Source organism: Macaca fascicularis, chromosome 7 (assembly GCF_037993035.2).
Source record: "Macaca fascicularis isolate 582-1 chromosome 7, T2T-MFA8v1.1".
NCBI lineage: Eukaryota > Metazoa > Chordata > Mammalia > Primates > Cercopithecidae > Macaca > Macaca fascicularis.
This window is the reverse complement of record NC_088381.1, coordinates 597,652-621,643: the sequence shown is the minus strand read 5'-3', so window position 1 is coordinate 621,643 and position 23,992 is coordinate 597,652. Positions and strand designations below refer to the sequence as shown.

The following is a 23,992-nucleotide window of genomic DNA, read 5'->3' as shown; positions in this document are numbered from 1 at the left end:
CGAGGGGAGAGCTTTGTCGCCAGGTGTCTCCTACAGGGGTGCCCCCAGCACGGTGAGCACTGCCATCTGCAGGGTCCCCCAGGACGCCATCTGTGCTCCTGGTGCTGCCCCAAGCCCGGCTGTGGTGAGGTCCGCAATCCTGACACCCTCCAAGCTGCCACATGTTTTGGCACAGAGTCCCCAGTGGGTCCTGGAAGGACCTGTTTGGGTCACGGGGTAACGGCTGTGCCAAGTGACCAAACTCTTACGTGGTCTCAGTCACAGAAGATTGTTAAAATAATAAAAAGGATGAAAAAGTATAAAAAGTTAGTTATGTATAGAAAACTAAATCCAGGCTGACCAAGGTGGCTCACACCTGTAATTCCAGCACTTTCGGAGGCCAAGATGGGCAGATCTCTGGAGCCCAGGAGTTCAAGGCCAGCCTGGGCAACACAGCAAGACCCCATCTCTATACATACAAATAAAAACTCGGTGTATCAGTTAAAATAACCTGGACCCATTCTTTTAAGTTTGAAAAGATGAGGGAGGTATCAAACTATATATGGTCAGAAGTGTTTGAATTGAATAGTAATTCAATGATTCATTCAAGTAATTCATTCAAGTAACTGAATGAATCCAGCTGTTGGAGAATCACAGTCCAGGCGGAGAAGACCCTCTGGCTTGGGTGCCCCAGGGAATTCAGGCTGTGAGAAGGAAGCGTGTCCAGGGAACACTCACCAGGCTCTTGACGACCTTCAGCAGCTCCTCCATGACCACGGCGATACCCTGGTAGCCGAGGAGCCGGCAGATGACTTGAAAGTGTGGAGGTCCCACGAAGTTCCGGTAGCTGCCGTAAATGCTGGAGTAGGCCAAGTTCAAAGCCTGGAAAACAGGGCACAGAGCCCTCAGCATGGTCCCTGCACACGTGCAGATGAAGAATTGCATGAGAAGATCACTCAACACACACAGGCTCAGGTGAAGGGGTCCAAGTCTGCTGACTTGTAAAATCTACTGCCCTTAACTGGTACAATTATAAAACCCACTCAGCCTGCCACCAAAAAGAACCTGCTAAAATAGAAAAAGAAAATAAAACCATGTGTTGCAACATTTGTTGAATTGCCAATTTGGAGCCCCCCTGCCTCCCAGTTTCCCAGCAGGATGCCCAAGGTCGGACCCTGAAGGGGCCGGGGGAGCTGCCTTCTCAGGATGCACAGGGCACCCCTGGAGCTGGGAGAGAGACCCCTGTGGGGTAGGAGGGTGAGGAAGGTAGTTAGGGTGTGTATTAGTCCATTTTCACAATGCTATAGAGAAATAACCAAGACTGCATAATTTATTTATTTATTTATTTATTTATTTTTTGAGACTGAGTCTGGCTCTGTCGCCCAGGCTGGAGTGCAGTGGCCGGATCTCAACTCACTGCAAGCTCCGCCTCCCGGGTTTACGCCATTCTCCTGCCTCAGCCTCCGGAGTAGCTGGGACCACAGGCGCCCGCCACCTCGCCCGTCTAGTTTTTTGTATTTTTTAGTAGAGACGGGGTTTCACCGTGTTAGCCAGGATGGTCTCGATCTCCTGACCTTGTGATCCGCCCGTCTCAGCCTCCCAAAGTGCTGGGATTACAGGCTTGAGCCACCGCGCCCGGCTTGCATAATTTATTTTTTAAAAAAGCAGGTTTAACTGACTCACAGTTCCACATGGCTGGGGAGGCCTAAGGAAACTTAGTTATGCAGAAGGTAAAGGGGGAACAAGCACCTTCTTCACAAGAAGGCAGGAGATAGAAGAGAGAACAAAAGGTGAAGCCCCTTATAAAACCATCAGATCTGGTGAGAACTCACTATCACAAGAACAGCAGGCGGAAAACTGCCCCCATGAGCCAATCAGCTCCCACCAGGTCCCGCCCTTGACATGTGAGGATAATGGGGATTACAACTGGAGATGAGATTTGGGTGGGGACACAGCCAAACTTTATCATTCTGCCTCTGGCCCCTCCCAAATCTCACGGGTCCTCACATTTCAAAATACAATCATGCCTTCCCCACAGTCTCCCAAAGTCTTAACTCATTCCAGCATTAACTCAAAAATCCAAGTCCAAAGTCTCATCTGAGACAAGTCAAGTCCCTTCCACCTATGAGCCTGTGTAATAAAAAAAAAAGTTAATTACTTCCTAGATACAATAGGGGTATAGGCATTGGAGAAATTGGTCAAAACAAAGGGGCTATAGGCCCCATGCAAGTCCAAAGTCCAGTGGGGCAGCCATTAAATCTTAAAGCTTTGAAATAACCTCCTTTGATTCCGTGTCTCACATCCAGGTCACATTGATGCAAGAGGTGGGCTCCCACGGTCTTGGGCAGCTCCACCCTGTGGCTTTGCAGGGTACAGTCCCCCTCCCGGCTGCTTTCACAGGCTGGCATTGTCTGTGGCTTTTCCAGGTACACAATGCAAGCTGACTAGAGGATGGCCCTCTTTTTACAGCTCCACTAGCCAGTATTCCAGTGGGGACTCTGCGTGTGGGGCTCCAACCCCCTATTTCCCTTCTTCACTGCCCTAGCAGAGGTTCTCCATGATGGCTCCACCCCCGCAGCAAACTTCTGCCTGGACATTCAGGCATTTCCACATACCCTTTGAAATCTAGGTGGTCCAACACCACATGGAAGCCACCAAGGCTTGGGGCTTGCACCCTCTGAAGCAACAGCCTGAGCCATATGTTGGCCCCTTTTAGCGACTGAGATGCAGGGCGCCAAGTCCTGAAGCTGCGCAAAGTGGGGAAGGGTGGCGGGGGCAGGGCGAGCCCTGGGCCCAGCCCAGGAAACCATTTTTCCCTCCTAGGCCTCTGGGTTTGTGATAGAAGGGGCTGCCTCCTACATGTCCTGAAAACATTTTCCCCATTGTCTTGGTGATTGACATTCAAAATTTCTGCAGCCAGCTTGAATTCCTCCCCAGAAAGTGGGTTTTTCTATCACATCATCAGGCTGCAAATTTTGCAAACTTTTATACTGTGCTTCCCTTTTAAACATAAACTCCAATTTCAGATCTTTCTCAAGTTCAATGTACCACAGATCTCTAGGGCGGGGCAAAATGCGGCTAGTCTCTTTGCTAAAGTACAGTAAAAGTGACCTTTGCTCCAGTTCCCAACAAGTTCCTCAACTCCGAGACCACCTTAGCCTGGACTTTATTGTCCATAGCACCATTAGTATTTTGGTCAAAACCATTCAACAGACTGGGCGCGGTGGTTCACCCCTGTAATCCTAGCACTTTGGGAGGCTGAGGTAGGCGGATCATGAGGTCAGGAGTTTGAGACTAGCCTGGCCAACATGGTGAAACCCTGTCTCTACTAAAAATACAAAAAAATTAGCTGGGTATGGTGGTGGGTGCCTGTAATCCCACTACTCGGGAGGTTGAGGCAGGAGAATTATTTGAACTCAGGAGGCAGAGGTCACAGTGAGCCAAGATTGCACCACTGCACTCCAGCCCTGGCAGCAGGGTGAGACTCTGTCTCAAAAAACAAAAAATTCAACAAGTCTCTAGAAAGTTCCAAACTTTCCCACATCTTCCTGCCTTCTTCGGAGCCCTCCAAACTGTTCCAAACTCTGCCTGTTACCCAGTTCCAAAGTCACTTCCACATTTTCGGGTATCTGTCTAGCAGTGCTCCACTCTACCAGTACCAGTGTACTATATTAGTCCATTTTCACCCTGCTATAAAGAAATACCTGAGACTGGGTAATTTATAAAGGAAACAGGTTTAATTAACTCACAGTTCCACATGGCTGGGGAGGCCTCAGAAAACTTCCATCATGGCGGAAGGTGAAGGGGAAGCAGGCACCTTCTTCACAAGGTGGCAGGAATGAGAAGAGAGCGAAGGGGGAAGAGCCCCTTATAAAACCATCAGATCTCGTGAGAACTCACTCTCTATCACATCATGAGGGAACCACTGCCACGATCCAATCACCTCCCACCAGGTCCCTCCCTCCACACAGGGGGGTTATGGGGATTACAATTTGGGATGATATTTGGGTGGGGACATAGAGCCCAAATGTATCGAGGTGGTTCCTGCAGAAGGACACCCCTCAGCTTGTCTGAGGACACAGGTGCAGACAGCAGGAGACCCTACTGTGAGTCTTCAGTGCTGCAAACGTCCCTCTCAGCACTTCTTTAGCTGTGTACCACAAATCTTGATATGTTTGCATTTCACTCAATTCAATGTATTTTTTAATTTCCCTTGAGACTTCCTCTTCGATTCAAGGATTATTTAAAAGTGTGCTAATTTCCAAGCATATAGAGATTTCTTTGTTATCTTTTTGTTACTGGTTTCTGGTTTGAATTCATTGTGGTTGGAGAACACTCTCCATAGGATTTCAGTTCTTTAAGTTTTGTTGAGGTGAGTTTTATGGCCCAGGATATGGTCTGTCTTGGTGAATGTTTCAGGGAATCTGAAAAATGTATATATTCTGCTATTGTGGGGTAGAGAGTATCCTACACATGTCAGTTAGATCCTGTTGGTCGATGGTGGTGTTCAGTTCTTTTCTACTGTTGCTGATTTTGTGTCTACTTGTTCTGTAGTTACTAAAAGGAGTGTTGAAATCCCCAACTGTAACTGTGGAATTGTTCACTTTCCTTTTACTTCTGTTAGTCTTTCCTTCAAATATATAAGCCTTGTTGTTTGATGCATCAACATTTAGCACTGCTATGTTTTCTTGGTGGTGGTTTGACTCTTATTATTATGTAATCTCCCTGGCAATATTCTTTGCTCTGAAGTTGACTTTATCTTATATTAATACAGCCACTCCTGCTTTCTTCAGCCTCCACCTGATCTGTCTGCTTCTGTTACTGATCCTGCTTTGTACCCTTTGCTGGAATAAACTGCAGCTGTGAGACTGAGTTCTGTGAGTCCTTCTAGTGAATCAGATGTGTAGAGGGTCATGAGACCCCCCAAAACAAAGAGCCAAAACTGATTATAAAATACTACAGTGACCGGATTAGATAACACCGAAGGACAGAAACCCCACCCAGTGTCTGTCCCAGGCCCAAGCCCTGCAGCTCCTTCCAACCTTAAAGAAACCATCTACAGATCTTCAGCCCAGACACCCTCCTTCCATCCTCTCCTCAGAGCAGCACCCTGGGCTTTATGTGCTGGGATTGTGTGTAATATTTTTGGTTGATAACAGGTTCGATGTTTGAAAAGAAGAACACGAGAGTCATTAGTGAAAGCTAATGACCTCATGCTACAAGCGAGAGAATTCATTCTCAGACCCGCCCTGACTGGCTCAGGATGACAGCTGGTAGCGGAGGCACCACTCAATGAACACATGGTCTCAGTGTCCGGTTTCCCAGTAGACTAAACTCACCCCAAAGATGACACATCCAACAGACAACACAGCTAGGGTAACGAACAGCAGATGTGACTTAACTCCTCAGGGCAGTGGGAGGAGGCACTACTGGGGAAGGGCACCGTCACAAACACCGCGCTGTAAAGACTTAAGCTCAGAAGAGGAAGCACTCTGGACGTCCAGGCACACAGCTCGCTTCAAGACAGACTCTGCTGCCCATGCCTGATAGAGACTCCGGCCTCGTTCGGCAAGCAGAGGAGGTGCGTCACACCACACAGAGCCAGCTCCGGACTCACCAGTCGTGCGCCTTGGGTCCTCTAACTTTCATGACACTCTGAGCCTTCATCTGTGAACTGGGGACAACCTTACTTAAGAGAGAAAGAATACCAGTAATGTGCTCAAAAGGGTGTCTTACTGAGAAGCAGGCATGCTGTAAGTGGTGACATGACCAAGAACCAAAAAGATAACATTGCATAAATGGGTCCCTCATCTAAGTTAATTTTATTCCTGCAAGATACTAGCCCTAGTTCACTATTCATAAAAAAAAGCACTCATCTGTTTTTTGAGTGGATTCCTGTGTATTCCATAATCACACAGATGTACACTGTGCCTCATACTGCAGCAGAAGCAAGTGCACATGGCACGCGTGGTGCTTGTGAGTACAAAGGCTGTCTGCTGCAAGCACATGACAGACTCAGACATCATCTGTTTTCAGTATCCAGCCTTTTTTCGAGTGGGTGGTGGTCAACATCAATGTCGCTTGTATATGTCTAAATAATCTAATAGAAAAGTACTGGTTTAAGGCTGGGCACAGTGGTTCACGCCTACATTCCCAGCACTTTGGGAGGCCGAGGCTTGAGCTCAGGAGTTCACGACCAGCCTGGGAGGCGGAGGTTTCAGTGAGCTGTGATTGTGCCACTGCAATCCAGCATGGGTGACAAAGCAAAACCCTGTCTCAAAAAAAAAAAAAAAAATTAGTGGTTTATGGCCAGGCGCAGTGGCTTACGCCTTAATTCCAGCACTTTGGGAGGCTGAGGCGGGCAGATCATTTGAAGTCAGGAGTTCGAGACCAGTCTGGCCAACATGATGAAACCCTGTCTCGACTAAAAATACAAAAACTGGCCAGGCGTGGTGGCGCACACCTGTAATCCCAGCTGCTCGGGAGGCTGAAGCGCAAGAATCACTGTAGGTTTCAGTGAGCCAAGAGCACACCACTGTACTCCAGCCTGGGGGACAGACTGTCTCAAAAAAAAAAAAAAATTTACTGGTTTAGGTTGTAATAAAAATGACACACACACAGTTTCTGAAACGGAGGCAGAAATCTCTAACAGCAAGATTCAAGTTCAGTTGCAAATAGTTGAATTTAAAAAAATCAAATTCACATCATCAAATCCTTCTTTCCCTCCAAAAGAGCATCAGCTTTGCCAATGCCCCCAGGTACGCATTCCCTGGAGCCATCCCTGAGGTGGTGCCCACGCACACAGGAGAGCAGGGCGCTCTGGAGCCATCCCCGAGGTGGTGCCCACGCACACAGGAGAGCAGGGCGCTCTGGAGCCATCCCCGAGGTGGTGCCCACGCACACAGGAGAGCAGGGCGCTCTGGAGCCATCCCCGAGGTGGTGCCCACGCACACAGGAGAGCAGGGCGCTCTGGAGCCATCCCCGAGGTGGTGCCCACGCACACAGGACAGCAGGGCGCTCTGGAGCCATCCCCGAGGTGGTGCCCACGCACACAGGACAGCAGGGCGCTCTGGAGCCATCCCCGAGGTGGTGCCCATGCACACAGGAGAGCAGGGCGGTCTGGAGCCATCCCCGAGGTGGTGCCCACGCACACAGGACAGCAGGGCGCTCTGGGGCCATCCCCGAGATGGTGCCCACGCACACAGGAGAGCAGGGCGCTCTGGCGGTGTGGGGGCTGACTCAAGGCCACCGTGTACCCCGCACCACCACCCTGGAACAGCGGGCTCATGCCTGCGTCTTAATGGAAGCAACAGTGCCTCCCTGCACTCCCGGAGGAAGATCCTGGAGAATAAAAACGTGTGTCAAGAGCCTTTAACACCACGAAGGGCACACAGACACACTGGGCAGCAAGGATGTCACCACAGTGCTATCCTGGGATCTCAAAAAGCAACCCAGGAGGCCCCTTCCAGGTCGATCCCTCAGAACCGCAGGTGCACGGCCCCCGCGGCCAGGTCTCCTGCCTACCCTCGGCCCGCTTCCCTTGCTTCCACAGCTGCCCTCTCCAGACGGGGGGGAAAGGAGATTCTCTGCCCGTGCCCTCTATGCACAAACACCTCCCTCTTTATCAGCGAGTGACAAAAACTTATTTTATTGTTATGCCTAAAACAGGGATTAAAAATTTCAAAGTCAAGAGAAGCTCACAACACATCTTTTAGTTCATAGAGACCCAAGAAAGTATATTCTCTTTTTTTCTTTGAGACACTGTCTTGCTCTGTTGCCCAGGCTGGAGTGCGGTGGCGCCATCTCGGTTCACCACGACCCCCGCCTCCCGGGCTGAAGCGATTCTCCTGCCTCAGCCTCCTGACTAACTGGGATTACAGGCACCCGCCACCACGCCCAACTAACTTTTTTGGTATTTTTAGTAGAGATGGGGCTTCACCACATTGGTCAGGCTGGTCTCAAACTGACCTTGTGATCCGCCCACCTCGGCTTCCCAAAGTGCTGGGATTCCAGGCGTGAGCCACCACGCCCGGCCAGAAATTACTCTTACTTGTCAAACTTTCTGGTCCTATCTTCTAAAATAACATTTCTCTCAGTTCTAAAGGTAAAACACTACATTTTACTTTCAGAAGCATTAGAACACTTATTCTAATCCTTTAAAGAAACATCTTTTTGAGTATAACTAATTATTGCATAAAAGTCAGCTTCAACTAGGTGCCACCAGCGGCTCATGCCTGTAATCCCAACACTTTGGGAGGCCAAGGTGGGTGGATCATCTGAGGTCAGGAGTTCGAGACCAGCCTGGCCAACATGGTGAAACCCCATCTCTACTAAAAAAACACAAAAAGTTGGCCGGGCGTGGTGGCAGGCGCCTCTAATCCCAGCTACTTGGGAGGCTGAGGCAGGAGAATTGTTTGAACCCAGGAGGTGGAGGTTGCAGTGAGCCGAGATCGCACCCTGCACTCTATCCTTGGAGATAGAGGAGACTCTATCTCAAAAAAAAAAAAAAAAAAGTCAATTTCAGTCCTTGCTAGAAAGAACATGGGAGTTCCACGTGGAGCAGAATGGAGGTGACTTCTTAACCACCCACAGGGCTTCGGGAAGTGAGGGGCAGCCCCGTAACAGCTGTGGCATCCTCCTGCCTGGGTGCACACCCCGCCCGGACCCATAGAGGAGAGACCTGGTCACTGCATTCTTGGCCCCCGGGTACCTGTCTGGACCAATGCAGCCGCACGAAATCCAGAATCACACAAACTGTGTCCGCTCACAGTTCCACAGCCATTAGGAGGCGCTAAGGACAGAGGCAGGGTGGAGGGGCACTGTGGAGGCGGCACCGGCCAACAGCCTCGGGAACGTGGAGTGTGCAATGATGGAATGAGCCTGTCCCATGTTCCCCAGGCACTGGCGACCTGGGCCCACGCTGTGTCAGCGAGGCTCCTGGCCCTGACATTTTTCTCCCCAAGGGAGGCAAGGCCGCCCCCACCCCCGCCTTTAATCTTGTCTTAGTAAAAGGCGAGACCCCACTACCTTCAAACATCTGCACCCTAGGGAGGACCTGAATTGTATTTTTTTTTTTCAACTCATCACAGCATTGCTAAAAAATAACCCCTAAGATTCTTTTATTCCTTTACTTTCCTAATAAACTTGCTTTCACAAAAAAAAAAGAAAAAAAAAATAATAACCCCTAAAACACTAAAGATGGCTGGGCGCGGTGGCTCATGCCTGTAATCCCAGCACTGTGGGAGGTCGAGGCGGGCGGATCACCTGAGGTCAGGAGTTGGAGACCAGCCTGGCCAACACGGTGAAACCCCATCTCTACCAAAAATACAAAAATTAGTCAGGCATGATGGCGTACACCTGTAATCCCAGCTATTCGGGAGGCTGAGGCAGGAGAATCACTCGAACCTGGGAGGTGGAGGTTGCAGTGAGCCGAGATCACGCCATTGCACTCCAGCCTGGGCAACAAAGTGAGACTCCATCTCAAAAAAACAAAAACAAAAACAAAAAAACCCATATTTTCAAGGACATAATGTTTACGCAGTCACCCTTGGTCCACGTGTGCCCCGCTTCCCGAAGGGGCGTCTCACGTCCCTTCATCACATCACTGCCCACAGTTCAGAGATGACTAGTCTGCCCCGCTCAGGGATGCTGACTGCCGTAAAAAGGCCACCCCCGGCCCACACTCGCTCTTTTCAGGGGCGGGAGACACAGGCAGCCTGTGCCGAGGCTTGGGTCCTCCAAAAACCAAAGCCCTGATTCGGGTGTCTGACGTTTCCCAGGTGCAGACGCTTGCGCTCCTGCCAGGTTCAAGGCACCGCCCCGCAAGGAGAAGGAAGGCGCCCAGAGGACTGCAGTGAGAAGATCTCGCTCTGAAGAGCAGAGGGTTAGAAAGGAATGAGTGGGAAACTGTTTCCACCGCTCAGATACGGCTGGTGCCTTAGAAAGCCTCCAGGTGCAGGCCGTGTGCCAGCAGCAGGGCCTGGGCCCTCCCCATCCCGGCTCCAGGCATTTGGCAGATGGGGGAGATAATGTCCTGTGATTGTCCCCGCTTCCTTCCTACCAGCGAGGACACTTACTGATGAGTGCTGGCAGCCTGCCCCCACCACGGGGCCCGGGGACACCGCGGCTCAGCGGGGAAGACGGTTTCGCTCTTCACAGCGAAGCGGGGTCCTCTGCCCTCATCCTGGGGCCCGCTGGCCCCTGCCACCATCATTGTTCCTTCCCCAGCTCCAGTGAGGCTGGGGACCTGCTTGTATTTGCTCTGCTCTATTTTTTTGGGGTGTCTGCTCATTTCATCTCTCTTCTTTGCTACAGTGTTTATATTTTCCTTACTAAATCATAGGGGTGCTCGAAACATGAAGAAACTAGCCATTAATAATACTCAGACTTGTGGCCGGGCACGGTGGCTCACGCCTGTAATCCTAGCACTTTGGGAGGCCGAGGCGGGCGGATCACAAGATCAGGAGATCGAGACCATCCTGGCTAACAACATGGTGAAACCCCGTCTCTACTGAAAAATACAAAGAAAAATAGCCTGGCATGGCAGTGGGCGCCTGTAGTCCCAGCTACTTGGGAGGTTGACAGGAGGCTGAGGCAGGAGAATGGCGTGAACCTGGAAGGCAGAGCTTGCAGCGAGCCAAGATCGTGCCACTGCGCTCCAGCCTGGGGACAGAGCAAGACTCCGTCTCAAAAAAAAAAAAAAAAAAAATCTCAGACTTGTGACAAGCCCAGCCACCCCCAGCGTGGACATCGTCCCATCTCACACACGGCAGACCCAGTGCTCTGGGGTTCCGCCCTCCAGGCGCAGGCTGACATCCTTGTTTCTGGATGTCAGACCCTCCCTGGGCTCACCCTCCTAGCTCAGCTTCTCCCTCTGGGCGTCAGGCCTCACAGCCAGCCTGAGCCTCTTCCACTTGTCTTCTCAGCTTGATGCTTTAAACCTGGAATCTTCCAACAATCTCACTCATGTTTGTGCCGGGAATGAGGCCAGGCCCAGCCTGACACCTATCGCAAGGCCAGAGCAGTCCCAGCACTACATACATGCTAGTTCTAGGTAAGCGCTTTTTTGGGTTGGTTGGCTGGTTTTTGTTTTAAATTACTGCTACTTTTCAGGAAGATGCTAATAGAATGGAAGAAAAAAACAACATTTTATACACGGTGCGATACATTTAGGTCACGGCAACCAAACCCATCAAACTACACTTCAAAACATGCTTCATTGTGAACTTGCAGCTCGTAACAGGAACACGCCAGAGCCTACCTTGGATCCATGCAGATACTGGGGTTGTGCATTCGGCTGCTTATCTCTTTGAAATTCCTGAGAAAATGGTAATACTGTCCGAACAAACCTAAACAAGAAAGATTTAAGAAAGAAAAAGAAACCAAATATAACAATAGTTCTTTAAAATTCAGAAGTCCTCCATAATCCATCTACTAAATCTTCCTCCCAGTCAACTGATACAGTCATCAAATAGGAAAATTCTAGTGAATCGAAAACCATGGAACGAAGGAGATATCAAGACTCAAACGTGATACATGCACCCAAGGCTCAGGAGCCACAGCAGGAACACTTGGGGCTGGGTCTGCGGTACCAGAGCCACCTCGAGCCCAGCGCAAACCTCAGGTAGCTCATGAGCTCTGCTGAGACATGGCGAGGATGGCGGGGCAGCCGCCTGCGACGAGAACAGCGACGCCCCAGTGGTTCAGATCACAAGTTACACACCAGCAGGGAACGACAGGGACACTTAGGGATTTGTAACCCACGCGATTAGTCAAGAGATTGTGTCTGGATAATGGATTAGGGGCCACTTAAAATCAAATGTGTCCATTTTCAAGCAGAAACATCTAACTCAGCCAAGGCTTTCAAATTGGAAGGGTTCGTTTAAACACATACAACTTTTGCTAAGAAGTATAAGAAAGAAAAATTTGTGGATTTGCTGTATGTAATTCTAAGCACTTGATTAACTCATATTCCACTTTAGGAAATGGAAACAGATGTAAGTGTGAAAATATTGTTGTCACACAGAATGTGTGCATCCGAGAGGACGTGCTGGGCAGAGCAGCAGCTGCCAGGCCCCCTGACCACCTACCGTGGCATGGCTGGGTGTGCCTTTCCAAACGGATCCTAAATCCCTGTGCCATCAGTATGCCAACATCCCTGGTGCCACAGACCTCAGTGCTTGGCGTGCACGTCTGTCTGCATGTCTCTGCAGCTGCATCTGCGTGAGGCCACGCATGGAAATGTTATCTGCATGTGTCTGCAAGAGGACGTGTGCACGTCTGTGTGTCCCTGCACCTGTGTTCTTACACCGTTCCATCAGGAGGCGCCACGGTCAGGGTGATTCTCAGAAGAGGGAACCCCATTTCCCAGAGATTTCTGGGCGCTGCTCACACCCTTGACAGCAGCACACCCGTCAGCCTCCGTCCACCTCCGATGGTGACACACCCGCAAAGCCACGGCACACCCGTCAGCCTCCGTCCACCTCCGATGGTGACACACCCGCAAAACCACGGCACACCCGTCAGCCTCCGTCCACCTCCGATGGTGACACACCCGCAAAGCCACGGCACACCCGCCAGCCTCCGTCCACCTCCGATGGTGACACACCCGCAAAGCCACGGCACACCCGCCAGCCTCCGTCCACCTCCGATGGTGACACACCCGCAAAGCCACGGCACACCCGTCGGCCTCCGTCCACCTCCGATGGTGACACACCCGCAAAACCACGGCACACCCGTCGGCCTCCGTCCACCTCCGATGGTGACACACCCGCAAAGCCACGGCACACCCGCCAGCCTCCGTCCACCTCCGATGGTGACACACCCGCAAAGCCACGGCACACCCGTCGGCCTCCGTCCACCTCCGATGGTGACACACCCGCAAAGCCACGGCACACCTGTCAGCCTCCATCCACCTCCGATAGTGACGGGGGCTGGGCAGGAGAGGACAGCAAATAGAAAATCAGAATACAAATCCATGCAGGAGCCAAGCGCCAGGATATGATGCCACTTATGTTACAGCAGGCTTTTCTTTTTTCTTTTTTTTTTTCTGAGGTGGAGTTTCACTCTTGACGCCCAGGATGAAGTGCAGTGGTGTGATCTCGGCTCACCACAACCTCCGCCTTCCAGATTCAAGCGATTCTCCTGCCTCAGCCTCCCAAGTAGTTGGGATTACCAGCATGTGCCACCACCACACTTGGCAAATTTTGTATTTTTAGTAGAGACAGGGTTTCTCCATTTTGGTCAGGCTGGTCTTGAACTCCTGACCTCAGGTGATCCAACCACCTCGGCCTCCCAAAGTGCTGGGATTACAGGTGTGAGCCACCGTCCCCGGCCTACAGGAGGCTTTTCTACGTCTGCTTAGAACACAATGTTTTCTCTGCTTAGAATGTTTAAAACGATGGTTAGATTTAGAAAGCAGGCCTTAATTTATTTTGTCTGTGATACAGCTCAGATGCAGTTGAAGTAATGCAATTACTCTATATAATATTATTTAAAATTTTAATCAAAATACAAGTATATGATACATGATATAATACATGTATTTTATTCTATAGAGATAATTATATATACACATTTATAATCTATAGGTATAGATTTTATATATATTTATATATATATATATTTTTTGGTCACCCAGGCTGGAGTGCAGTGGTGTGATCTTGACTAACTGTAGCCTCAACCTCCTGGATTCAAGTCATCTTTCCACCTTAGCCTCGTGAGTATCTGGGACTACAGGCCACTATGCCTGGCTAACGTTTGTACTTTTTGTAGAGACGGGGTCTTGCCATGTTGGCCAGGCTGGTCTTGAACTCCTGAGCTCAAACGATCTGCCTGCCTTGGCCTCCCAAAGTGCCAGGATTACAGGTGTGAGCCACTGCGCTCAGCCTCTATATTTCTTTTTTTTTTTTTTGGAGACGGAGTCTCGCCCTGTTGCCCAGGCTGGAGTGCAGTGGCACAATCTTGGCTCACTGCAAGCTCCGCCTCCCGGGTTCACGCCATTCTCCCGCCTCAGCCTCCCAAGTAGCTGGGACTACAACTGCCGCCACCACACCTAGCTAATTTTTTGTATTTTTAGTAGAGACGGAGTTTTACCGTGTTAGCAAGGATGGTCTCGATCTCCTGACCTCGTGATCCACCCGCCTCGGCCTTCCAAAGTGCTGGGATTACAGGCGTGAGCCACTGCGCCTGGCTGCTCAGTCTGTATATTTCTAAATAATACATTTCTACAACTTCTTGATTGATCAAGCTTACACGCTGATTGACTCCTGGTAGGATCTGGCGGCCTCTGGCGCAGTTCTAGGAGGCAGTCTCTACATCCTCACTTCTGAGTGACAGGAATGACTGGTATCACGGGGCCACACCTGACTTTATGCCAGCAAGATGACTCAACATGGGGCTGGAGGCCTGAGGCTGCGTGCCTGGTGAACTCAGCCGACCTCCCGGGAGGTGAAGGGCTGGAGTCTGAGCTCAGCCACGTGGCCAGTGATTCCGTCAACTGTGTCCATGCCACAAAGCCCCAACAAAACTGAACACCGCAGCCCAAGTGAGCGCCCCTGGCTGGTACCCCCTGAGGAGTGTCGCACCTCGGGGCTCAGAGGGTGATGCGTCCCTGAGGACAGGGAAAGCTTTGCACGTGGAAACCTCCCACTTTGCCCTGCACGTGCTTCCAACATGCATCCTTTCCTCCGACTGACTGTAACCGTATTAGGGCACGCTCAGTGAGTACTGCGGACCCGTCACCTGAGGAGCTGGGGAGGGTGGATCCAGAACTGCAACCTGCTGGTTAGAAGTGAGGGTGGCCTCGGGGACCCCAAATGTGTGGCTGGTGTCCACAGCAAAGGCAGTCTCGTGGAGGACTGTGCCCTCAGACGTCGCAGTTTGACAAGGCCACTGCAATCCCCTACGAGGAAAACTAAGTTTCAGCATCAATATCCTAAGCCCCCACTGCATGTGTCTCAGGTAAACTGAGGTTCAGCTCTAGCCTTATTTTGACCTGGTCAGTGCTGGGCCCAACAGCAGCTTTTTTCCTTTGTGTTGATCCTGCTTGAGGTTTTTTGAGCTTCTTGTATCTGGAGGTTTATCGTTTTCATCAAATCTGGGAAATTCAAGGGCATTAATTTTGAAAGCTTTTCTGCCCACCCACCACCTATGACTAGGATTCCAATCACAGGCATACTCGAATCGCTGATGTTTGTCTCTCAGTTTGCTGAGGCCCTTCTCGTTTTGTTTCATCATTTTTTTCTTTCGGTGCTTCAGTTCAGCTAGTTTCCATTGTTATAATCTCGAAAACTCAGCTCCTGCAAAGTCTACTCTGAAATTCGGGCCAACAAGTAATTTTTCATTCCAGATACTGCATTTCAGCTTTAATTCACTGGATCCTTTTATGTAACATCCATTTATCTCCACACTGTTTTGCTGTGAACCCTTGAGCACATGCATAGCTGCTGACTTAACATCCTTGCTGCAAATTCCATCATCTCTGTCATTTCTGAGTCTGTTTTATAGAGTGACTTTTCCCCAGGCTATGGGTCACATTTTCTTGGTTCTTGGCACATCTAGTAAATCTTGATTGGGCGCTGGGCATTTCAGTGTCATGTTGCATGTCTTGACTTTGTTACTGTCTTTTCGAGAGTGTTGGCCCAGCACGGTGGCTCGCGCCTGTAATCCCAGCACTTTGGGAGGCCGAGGCGGGCGGATCACCTGAGGTCAGTAGTTCAAGACCAGCCTGACCAACATGGTGAAACCCCGTCTCTACTAAAAATACAAAAATTAGCCAGGCATGGTGGCGCACACCTGTAATCCCAGGTACTTGGGAGGCTGAGGCAGGAAGAATCACTTGAACCCAGGAGGTGGAGATTGCAGTGAGCCGAGGTCACGCCATTGCACTCCAGCCTGGGCAATGAGAGCGAAACTCTTTCTCCAAAAAAAAGGAAAACTAATGCAACAAAGGGATATGGAGAACAGAATGAGAAGGTCTAACATACGTCTAACTGAAGTCCAGAATGGCAAGAATAGGGAGAGAGAGAGAGAGAGAGAGAGAGAGAGAGAGAGAGAGAGAGAGAGACAGAGAGAGACAGAGACAGAGATGAGTGTCTTGGGGGACAGGCAGTTGACTTGTCAAGCTGCTGGATCTTGTCATGATGCATTAAAGACAGTCTCACTCTGTCACCCAGACTGCAGTGCAGTCACGCATTCTCAGCTTACTGCAGCCTTGACCTCCCGGGTTCAAGTGATCCTCCCACCTCAGCCTCCTGAGTAGCTGGGACTACAGTCACCTGCCACCACGCCTGGCTAATTTTTGTAATTTTAGTAGAGGTGGAATTTCACCATGTTGGCCAGGCTGGTCTCAAACTCCTGACCTCAAGTAATTTGCCTGCCTTGGCCTCCCAAAGTGCTGGGATTATAGGCGTGAGCCATTGCCCAGCCTCAACAGAGTTCCATTCTTCTTGCTGGTAGGAACTCAGATGCCTCCTGGCCTTGTGTGAGTGCTGAGGATCATTCGGCTAACAGCTCCCTGGCACACGCAGAGTTTCGTGTTCAAGCAAAGGCTATGGGACGCCCATGGGTTTCAGGAGCTGTTTCTGTTAAGCTCCCTCCTCTCTCGTACTCCACCCTGCAAATCCCAGCTGCCTCAGCTTCCCCACGTTCCAATTTGTCCCCTCCACCAAGCAGGAGCTTCCAAGCTGTACTTGGACTGTTCCTCTCTGAACTTGGTGCAGAAAGTGCTTCCGGATGGAAAGCCAGGAAGATCACAGGGCTCACCCCACTTGCTTCCCTCTCCTCAGCGAAAGGTCCGAGTCTGAAAACAGTTGATCCATAAGTTCTGTCCAGTTTTTCACTTAAGGAGAAAGAATAAATCTATACCCTGTTACTCTATCATTCCAAAAAATTTTATTTTTTATTTAATTAATTTATTTTGAGACGGAATTTATTTATTTATTTATTTTGAGATGGAGCCTCACTCTGTCACCCAGCCTGGAGTGCAGTGGCGCAATCTCAGCTCACTGCAACCTCCGCCTCCTGGGTTCAAGCGATTCTCGTGCCTCGGCCTCCTGAGTAGCTGGAACTACAGGTGCATGCCACCATACCTGGTTAAAGAATTTTAAATACAATATTTTACTATTCTCAACCTAAAGGCAAAAAATTGATAACAAATTTTTTTTTTTTTTTGAGACGGAGTCTCGCTCTGTCGCCCAGGCTGGAGTGCAGTGGCGCGATCTCGGCTCACTGCAAGCTCCGCCTCCCGGGTTCACGCCATTCTCCTGCCTCAGCCTCCCGAGTAGCTGGGACTACAGGCGCCCACAACCGCGCCCGGCTAATTTTTTGTATTTTTAGTAGAGACGGGGTTTCACCGTGGTCTCGATCTCCTGACCTTGTGATCCGCCCGCCTCGGCCTCCCAAAGTGCTGGGATTACAGGCGTGAGCCACTGCGCCCGGCACAAATATTGAACTATATTTGGTAGGTTTGTGTTTTATGGTGGTAAAAATGAGCAATTCTTTCTTATTTTGAGACAAGGTCTTGCTTTGTCACTCAGGCCGGAGTGCAGTGGCACAATCACGGCTCACTACAGCCTAGACCTCCCCAGGCTCAAGTGATCCTCCCATGTCAGCCTTCCAAGTAGCTGAGACTACAGGGGTGTGCCACCACATCCAGCTAATTTTAAAAACCTTTTTATAGGCCAGGCGCAGTGGCTCACACCTGTAATCCAGCACTTTGGGAGGCTGAGGCGGGCGGATCAGTGGTTAGGAGATCGAGACCATCCTGGCTAACATGGTGAAACCCCGTCTCTACTAAAAATACAAAAAATTAGCTGGGCGTGGTGGCGGGCACCTGTAGTCCAGCTAATTGGGAAGCTGAGGCAGGGGAAATTGCTTGAATCCGGGAGGCGGAGCTTTCAGTGAGCTGAGATTGGGCCACTGCAGTCCAGCCTGGGCGACAAAGTGAGACTCCACCTCAAAAAAAAAAAAGAAAAAAAAATTTTTTTTTGTAGACACAAGGTCTCCTTACGTTGCCTAGGCTGGTCTTGAACTCCTGGACTCAAGAGATCTTCCTGTCTTGGCCTCCCAAAGTGTTAGGATTACAGGTGTGAGCCACTGCACCCAGCCAGGATTAGCAATTCTGAAACTACTTCCTGTGTTTTTTGGAAAAGAGCAAATGAATAATATACTAAGAATAATGAAGGAAGGATTCTCAGTGTTTAACGAAGTCAGAGAAAGGGAAAGAGAGAAGACTAGAATGAACTCTGCAGTGTTGAATTGGAATTGGAAATATCAGTATAAACTTACAGTTTTAATACGTAGGTAACTATATAGAAATAAACACGCACATTGATATGGTTGGCTGTGTCCCCACCCAAATCTCATCTTGAATTGTAACTCCCACAATTCCCACGTCTCATGAGTGGGGCCTGTTAGGAGGTAACTAAATAACGGGGGCAGGTCTTTCCCGTGCTTTTCTCGTGAGAGTAAGTCTCACGAGATCTCATGGTGTTAAAAGGGGAGTTTCCCTGCACAAGCTCTCTCTCTTCGTCTGCTGCCACGTGAGATGTCCCTCTCACCTTCTGCCATGATTGTGAGGCCTCCCCAGCCATGTGGAACCGTAAGTCCATTAAGCCTCTTTCTTTTGTAAATTGCCTAACCTCAGGTATGTCTTTATCGGCAGTGTGAAAATGGACTAATACACACGTACACGTTGTATTGTGTCTCTGAAAACAATATGTTTGTCCAGGCGCAGAGGCTCACACGTGTAATCCCAGCACTTTGGGAGGCCAAGGCGTGCAGATCACCTGAGGTCAGGAGTTCGAGACCATCCTGGCTAACACGGTGAAATCCCGTCTCTACTAAAAATACAAAAATTAGCCGGGTGTGGTGGCGGGCGCCTGTAATCCCAGCTACTCAGGAGGCTGAGACAGGAGAATCGCTTGAACCTACTGGAGGTTGCAGTGAGCCGAGATCGCACCACTGCACTCCAGCCTGGGCAGCAGAGTGAGACTCTGTCGAAAAAGATATGTTCAGTCCTCACTCCTAGTACCTCAGAATGTGAAATTTGCTGGAAAGAGGGTCACCACATATGTGCCTGGCTAAGACAAGGTGATACTGGAGTAGCAGGGTAGGTCCTTGACCCCACATGACTGAAGTCCTTGTGAGAAGAAACAGAGACACAAGGAGAGTGGCCAGTGAAGACAGAGAGGAGACTGGAGTGATGCCGCTGCAAGCCAAGAACACCCAGAACTGAGGTCACCACCCGAATAACGGTTCTACCCAGTGTCTCAGAGGGGCGTGGTCAGTGTCTGAGGGGGCGTGGTCAGTGTCTCAGGGGGGCGTGCCCAGTGTCTCAGAGGGGGCGTGCCCAGTGTCTCAGAGGGGCGTGGTCCTAGGTCACCACCCGAATAACGGTTCTACCCAGTGTCTCAGAGGGGGCGTGGTCAGTGTCAGGGGGGCGTGATCAGTGTCTCAGAGGTGGCGTGGTCAGAGTCTCAGAGGGGCGTGGTCAGTGTCAGGGGGCGTGGTCAGTGTCTCAGATGGGCGTGCCCAGTGTCTCAGAGGGGGCGTGGTCAGTGTGTCAGGGGCGTGCCCAGTGTCTCAGAGGGGCGTGGTCCTAGGTCACCACCCGAATAACGGTTCTACCCAGTGTCTCAGAGGGGCGTGGTCCTGCTGACACCTTGATTCAGACTTCGGGACTCCAGAGCCGGACGTAGGAGAACAGATTTCTATTCTTTAAGCCACCTCGTATGTGGCAGGCACAGGAACCTCGGACAGTCCACATGTGGAGATGTGCTCACTCCGATCACTGAGAGCACCTGGAAACAGTGACACCCTCGAGAACAATGAGCCCTGGCACACCCAGACTTGGTCTCTAAATGCCATTCTACACTAGAAGGAATCCTTGGAGAAGTGACAGGTTGCAAGGACCGAGCAGGAAAAGTACAAGATGAGCCTGGAACACCTTGTGGTGCAGAAGGTTGGTGGTGCAGAAAGAATGGCAGAGACGGCCCCAGGAGACCGAAACCGACCAGGCGGCTCGCACTGCCCAAACCGCACCCACCCCAGCCTCAGAACTCCACATAACGGATAACCCGGAGTTCATACAAATAAGTAAATAATGAACAAATGCTACCACATACAGCAGAATTCCAGTAGTACCTGCAGAGAGAATGAAGGAGTTAAAACTCAGCTGGACACGGTGGCTCATACCTGTAATCCCAGCACTTTGGGAAGCTGAGGCAGGCAGATCACCTCAGGTCAGGAGTTCGAGATCAGCCTGACCAACACAGTGAAACCCTGTCTCTATTAAAAATATAAAAATTAGCTGGGCATGTGGCATGCACCTGCAGTCCCAGCTACTCGGGAGGCTGAGGCAGGAGAATCGCTTGAACTCGGGAGGCGGAGGCTGCAATGAGCTGAGATCGCACCACTGCTCTCCAACCTGGACGGCAGAGTAAGACTCTATCTCGAAAATAGAAAAAAAAAACAAAACACCTCACTGCTGTTCAACCACCAGTGTGAAGATAAGTGATTCGGGCAGGAATCATCAACAGATGTTAAAATGACTGGGTCAAATTTTAATGAGGGAGTTTGTTTACACCATCTCAAATTATTTCCCTACAAATTATTTATAACTTTGAAACAGAAAAACGGCAACATGACAGTGGGGACACCTGGCAGCCACCACCTCACCCCAGGGACAGAAGCCACCATGAGCAGTGAGGGGACAGTTGCGGCCTTGGGCTCCAGGTGCGCCCCGCTGAGGACACGCCCTCCATCTATGGTCTTCCGGAAAAGAGGCCTAACTCTGGACCCAGAAATACCCTTTTGCCAGCTTCTCTCCAGAGCTGCAGCACTGTCTCATGTTTATCCACTATACAGGTTAAATTCCAGTCGCAGACAACCTAGGTCGCCTCCCAGAGCCACCACGGATAGCTCACGAACCGCAAGTTAGTCCAGGCAACAAGCAAAGTCCCGGCTTACGTCACGCAGCTCTCAGAAAACCCTCAGGCACGAGACTAAAGTTCCGGGTGGCATGGTTTTGTGTGTCTTCTCAGGATTTGACACAGAACTTGGATACACAAAATCCTGTTTTAAAATGCCTTTCCCAGATAACACGGCTTTGCTGATTCCACCAAAGACTTGTGGGAAACGCAGACACAATGGCTTCTGCCACCACTCATGGAAGGTGGAGGGTGCTGAATAAACCGAAGCTCTTCTGCAGAAAATGCCCCTGTGACAAGCTAGGGTTCCCTGTGATTTGCACCTCACGTGTCCCCAGGCCCCAGGGCCCCAGGAGGCCCAATAGGTGTGGCCAGAGGCAGCAGCTCTGGGTCTCTTGGGGAAACAGGTGACACACACAAAGTTGGTGTCAGATAAGATGGAACCAGCCTGCCTGCGTCCAGGGGCCCCCATGTGTCCAGGGGCCTCCTGCCACCCACAGTGGGGACGAGTGCGGCTGCCTGGGTATAAGGCCCCAGCAGACGGCTCTGAGCAGCTGCACGCACGGCCCCGGGTGCACCGTGCTGATGTGCACACAGGAGCATTCCCGTCACCTCCCGGGGTGTGGGGAAGGAGGCAGCTGGCCGTCCCTCCCTGCTGCTGTGATGTATGTGGTGCTGCAGGGGTGCAGACTCAGGGGATGGAGGGGCCAAGGGCCACCTGTGCCTCACTTTAGAGGAAAAATACATTTTTACCAAGGAAACCTCTGGGGAGTGCACTCATTTTTTTCTCATCTATGTATCCATGATTTCTCATTTTTCTAGAATTTTGATACATTACTTGTGTAAGAATATTTTTTCAATTAATTCCAAGCATAAACATCTTTTTAAAATGTTGAGGAAAATGGACACCGTAAAGGTGAGTTAAACAGAGATGGTGGTCTTCACGGTTTGGTTTCCATGGACCATTCCCAGCCCAGCCTGGAGGCCCCCTGAGCTGAGGAAACCACGCCAGGTGCCGCCACCTGCAGCCGAGTGCATGGCCACGACCCTGGAGAACGGCCTCAGTGACGGAATGCACCTGGGCCTGACCCACAGCCCCACAGGAAACGTGGCCCTGCACTCAGGGGTCCTGAACGGACAAGAGCCATGGCAGGCAGGATTGGGCTGCGGGGCAGCCGCTCCTCTCTTCCATCAGAGCTCAGCATCCTGTCTCCCGAGACACAAAACTCTGGGCCTACGAGTCGGTAAGAATTCAGCCACATGTGGGCGGATGCAGAGATCCAGCGGCAAGCACAAGCACTTATTTGTAAAGGTTCTCCCAACACACGCATGTGCACACACGTGCATCACCTGCACTCCTCTGCCTCTGGATGGAGCTCAGCAGCCAGGCACCTTGCTTGGTGCCCTACTCATCCCCCCCGGGCTGCTAGTGTCTATGGGAAGGCATGGTGGGTGACACACACATGTCCCTGGCACGAGCCGATGCTGTGTAGGAGCTGAACTCACTGCCCAGAGAAGGAACCTCAGCCAGAATGGCCGCTGCCCGGTGTGTGGAGCCCAAGGCAGGGCTGTCCCAGGACTCAGGCCCTACTCTGAGGCTGAACCTCAGGATACTGCCAGCGTCCACCGTTTCACCACCAATCATATCACTTCACGTTGTCCATGGGCAGTGGGCGGGAGGGTGGCTCCCCCACACCCCAACATCCCAGCATGGAAGCATGAGAAGCAGTCACCCCACTTCCACCATCAGGCAGACAGAAAGCCAGGAGACGCAGCCCATTCCAGCCCCACGTGCAAAGCCACGACCGTCCACGCGAGGGTGGGCCCGAGGCTCCCTGTGCACACGGAAGACACCGGAGGGCCTGCGTGCTCTTCGTGTTGAGAAGTCATGGGGAGCGGGAAGAGTGGGGAGACAGGGACCTGGTGCCATGGAGGAAGCCTGCGGGGACGGGGGTCCCTGAGCTCCTCCCGTGGGCGCCTGTGTGGCGGGCACGCTCACCGGTTGGTAGAGCCGTTGTAGCAGTAGTTGGGCAGGAAGTCGTAGTTGAGCTCCCAGAACACGTGCAGGGTGATCCTCCCATAGGGCGCTGACACATTGTGGTTGGCCTCCCGGAACATGGCGTCGAAGCTGTCCAGCGTCAGGTACCGGCTCAGCAGCTTGTGCGTCATGCGGTTGATTTCCAACAGGCCATCCAGCTCCTGTGGGACCAAAGACGGGTGGGTGACAGAGCTGGTCCAGGCCGGAAGGAGGCGCTGAGTGGCCTCTGATCCCACCCAGGCCTCACGGTCCCAGCAAGCGTAGGCTCTGACAGGTGACATGAGCTTGCTTCTCGAAGGGCACCCCACCTTTTCACAGTCACTCCCACTGGGCCACGCCTTTCTCCACTGCAGTCACCTCCACGCCACCTACCCCTGCCGTCCAGCACCCTGTGGGGCAGTGCACGTGTGGCCTGCTACTGCCACCCTCCCCCCACGCACCCGCTGAGCCCCAGCCCCGCCCTGCGGCATAAGCCCAGCCGGTGGCTGCATCTCCCTGGGCATCGGAGCTGAGCCGGCTTTCTCTGAGGTGCCTGGAGACACTGAAATGCGCGTGTGGGTGGCGGGGCAGGTGCGCTCGTTCTCACAGGCCTTGCAAGCCCTCACGTGTGCTGCTCTGGAGCTGGTCCAGGCTGCACTGTCCAATGTGGCAGGTGGGGCCGGAGCACAGCTGCCACCACCTGAGGGGCGCTACATGAGACACCAGATTTCAAAGACTGAGTAGGATGAAACGGACTAGCAAATATCCACCTCAATTATAATGCCATAGGAATGACGTGGTGAACTAATATGGGGATACAGTGGATTAAGCACATTATGAAAAATAACTTCACCTATTTCCTTTTCTAATGTGACCATGGGAAAATTTCAAATTACGGATCTGACTTGCATTCTATTTCTATTGGACAGTAATGGCCTCGGTCAAAGCTTTGACTAATGATTTTACTCAAAATCATATTTGGCTAATGCCAACAGAAACACCATGGCTTGTACCAAATTACACTCGCAAAAAAAGGCCGCTAGGCCGGGCGCGGTGGCTCAAGCCT

General features: G+C 51.2%; 1 protein-coding gene across 14 annotated transcripts in view; it reads right to left on the bottom strand.

Moving 5' to 3' along the window:
* The window catches only part of CYFIP1 (cytoplasmic FMR1 interacting protein 1), a 120,247-nt gene that overhangs the window by 15,035 nt on the left and 81,220 nt on the right, over positions 1-23,992 (bottom strand). For all 14 annotated transcript variants that reach the window (XR_012414635.1, XM_045395148.2, XM_073995246.1 and 11 more), the window contains 3 exons: positions 22,909-23,108; positions 11,240-11,327; positions 718-861 (listed from right to left, as the gene is read on the bottom strand). Coding sequence is in view for 13 of the 14 variants with exons in the window: in XM_045395148.2 (XP_045251083.2) it covers positions 718-861; positions 11,240-11,327; positions 22,909-23,108 (432 nt within the window). In the remaining variant the exon portion in view is untranslated. The remainder of the gene's footprint in view (positions 1-717; positions 862-11,239; positions 11,328-22,908; positions 23,109-23,992) is intronic.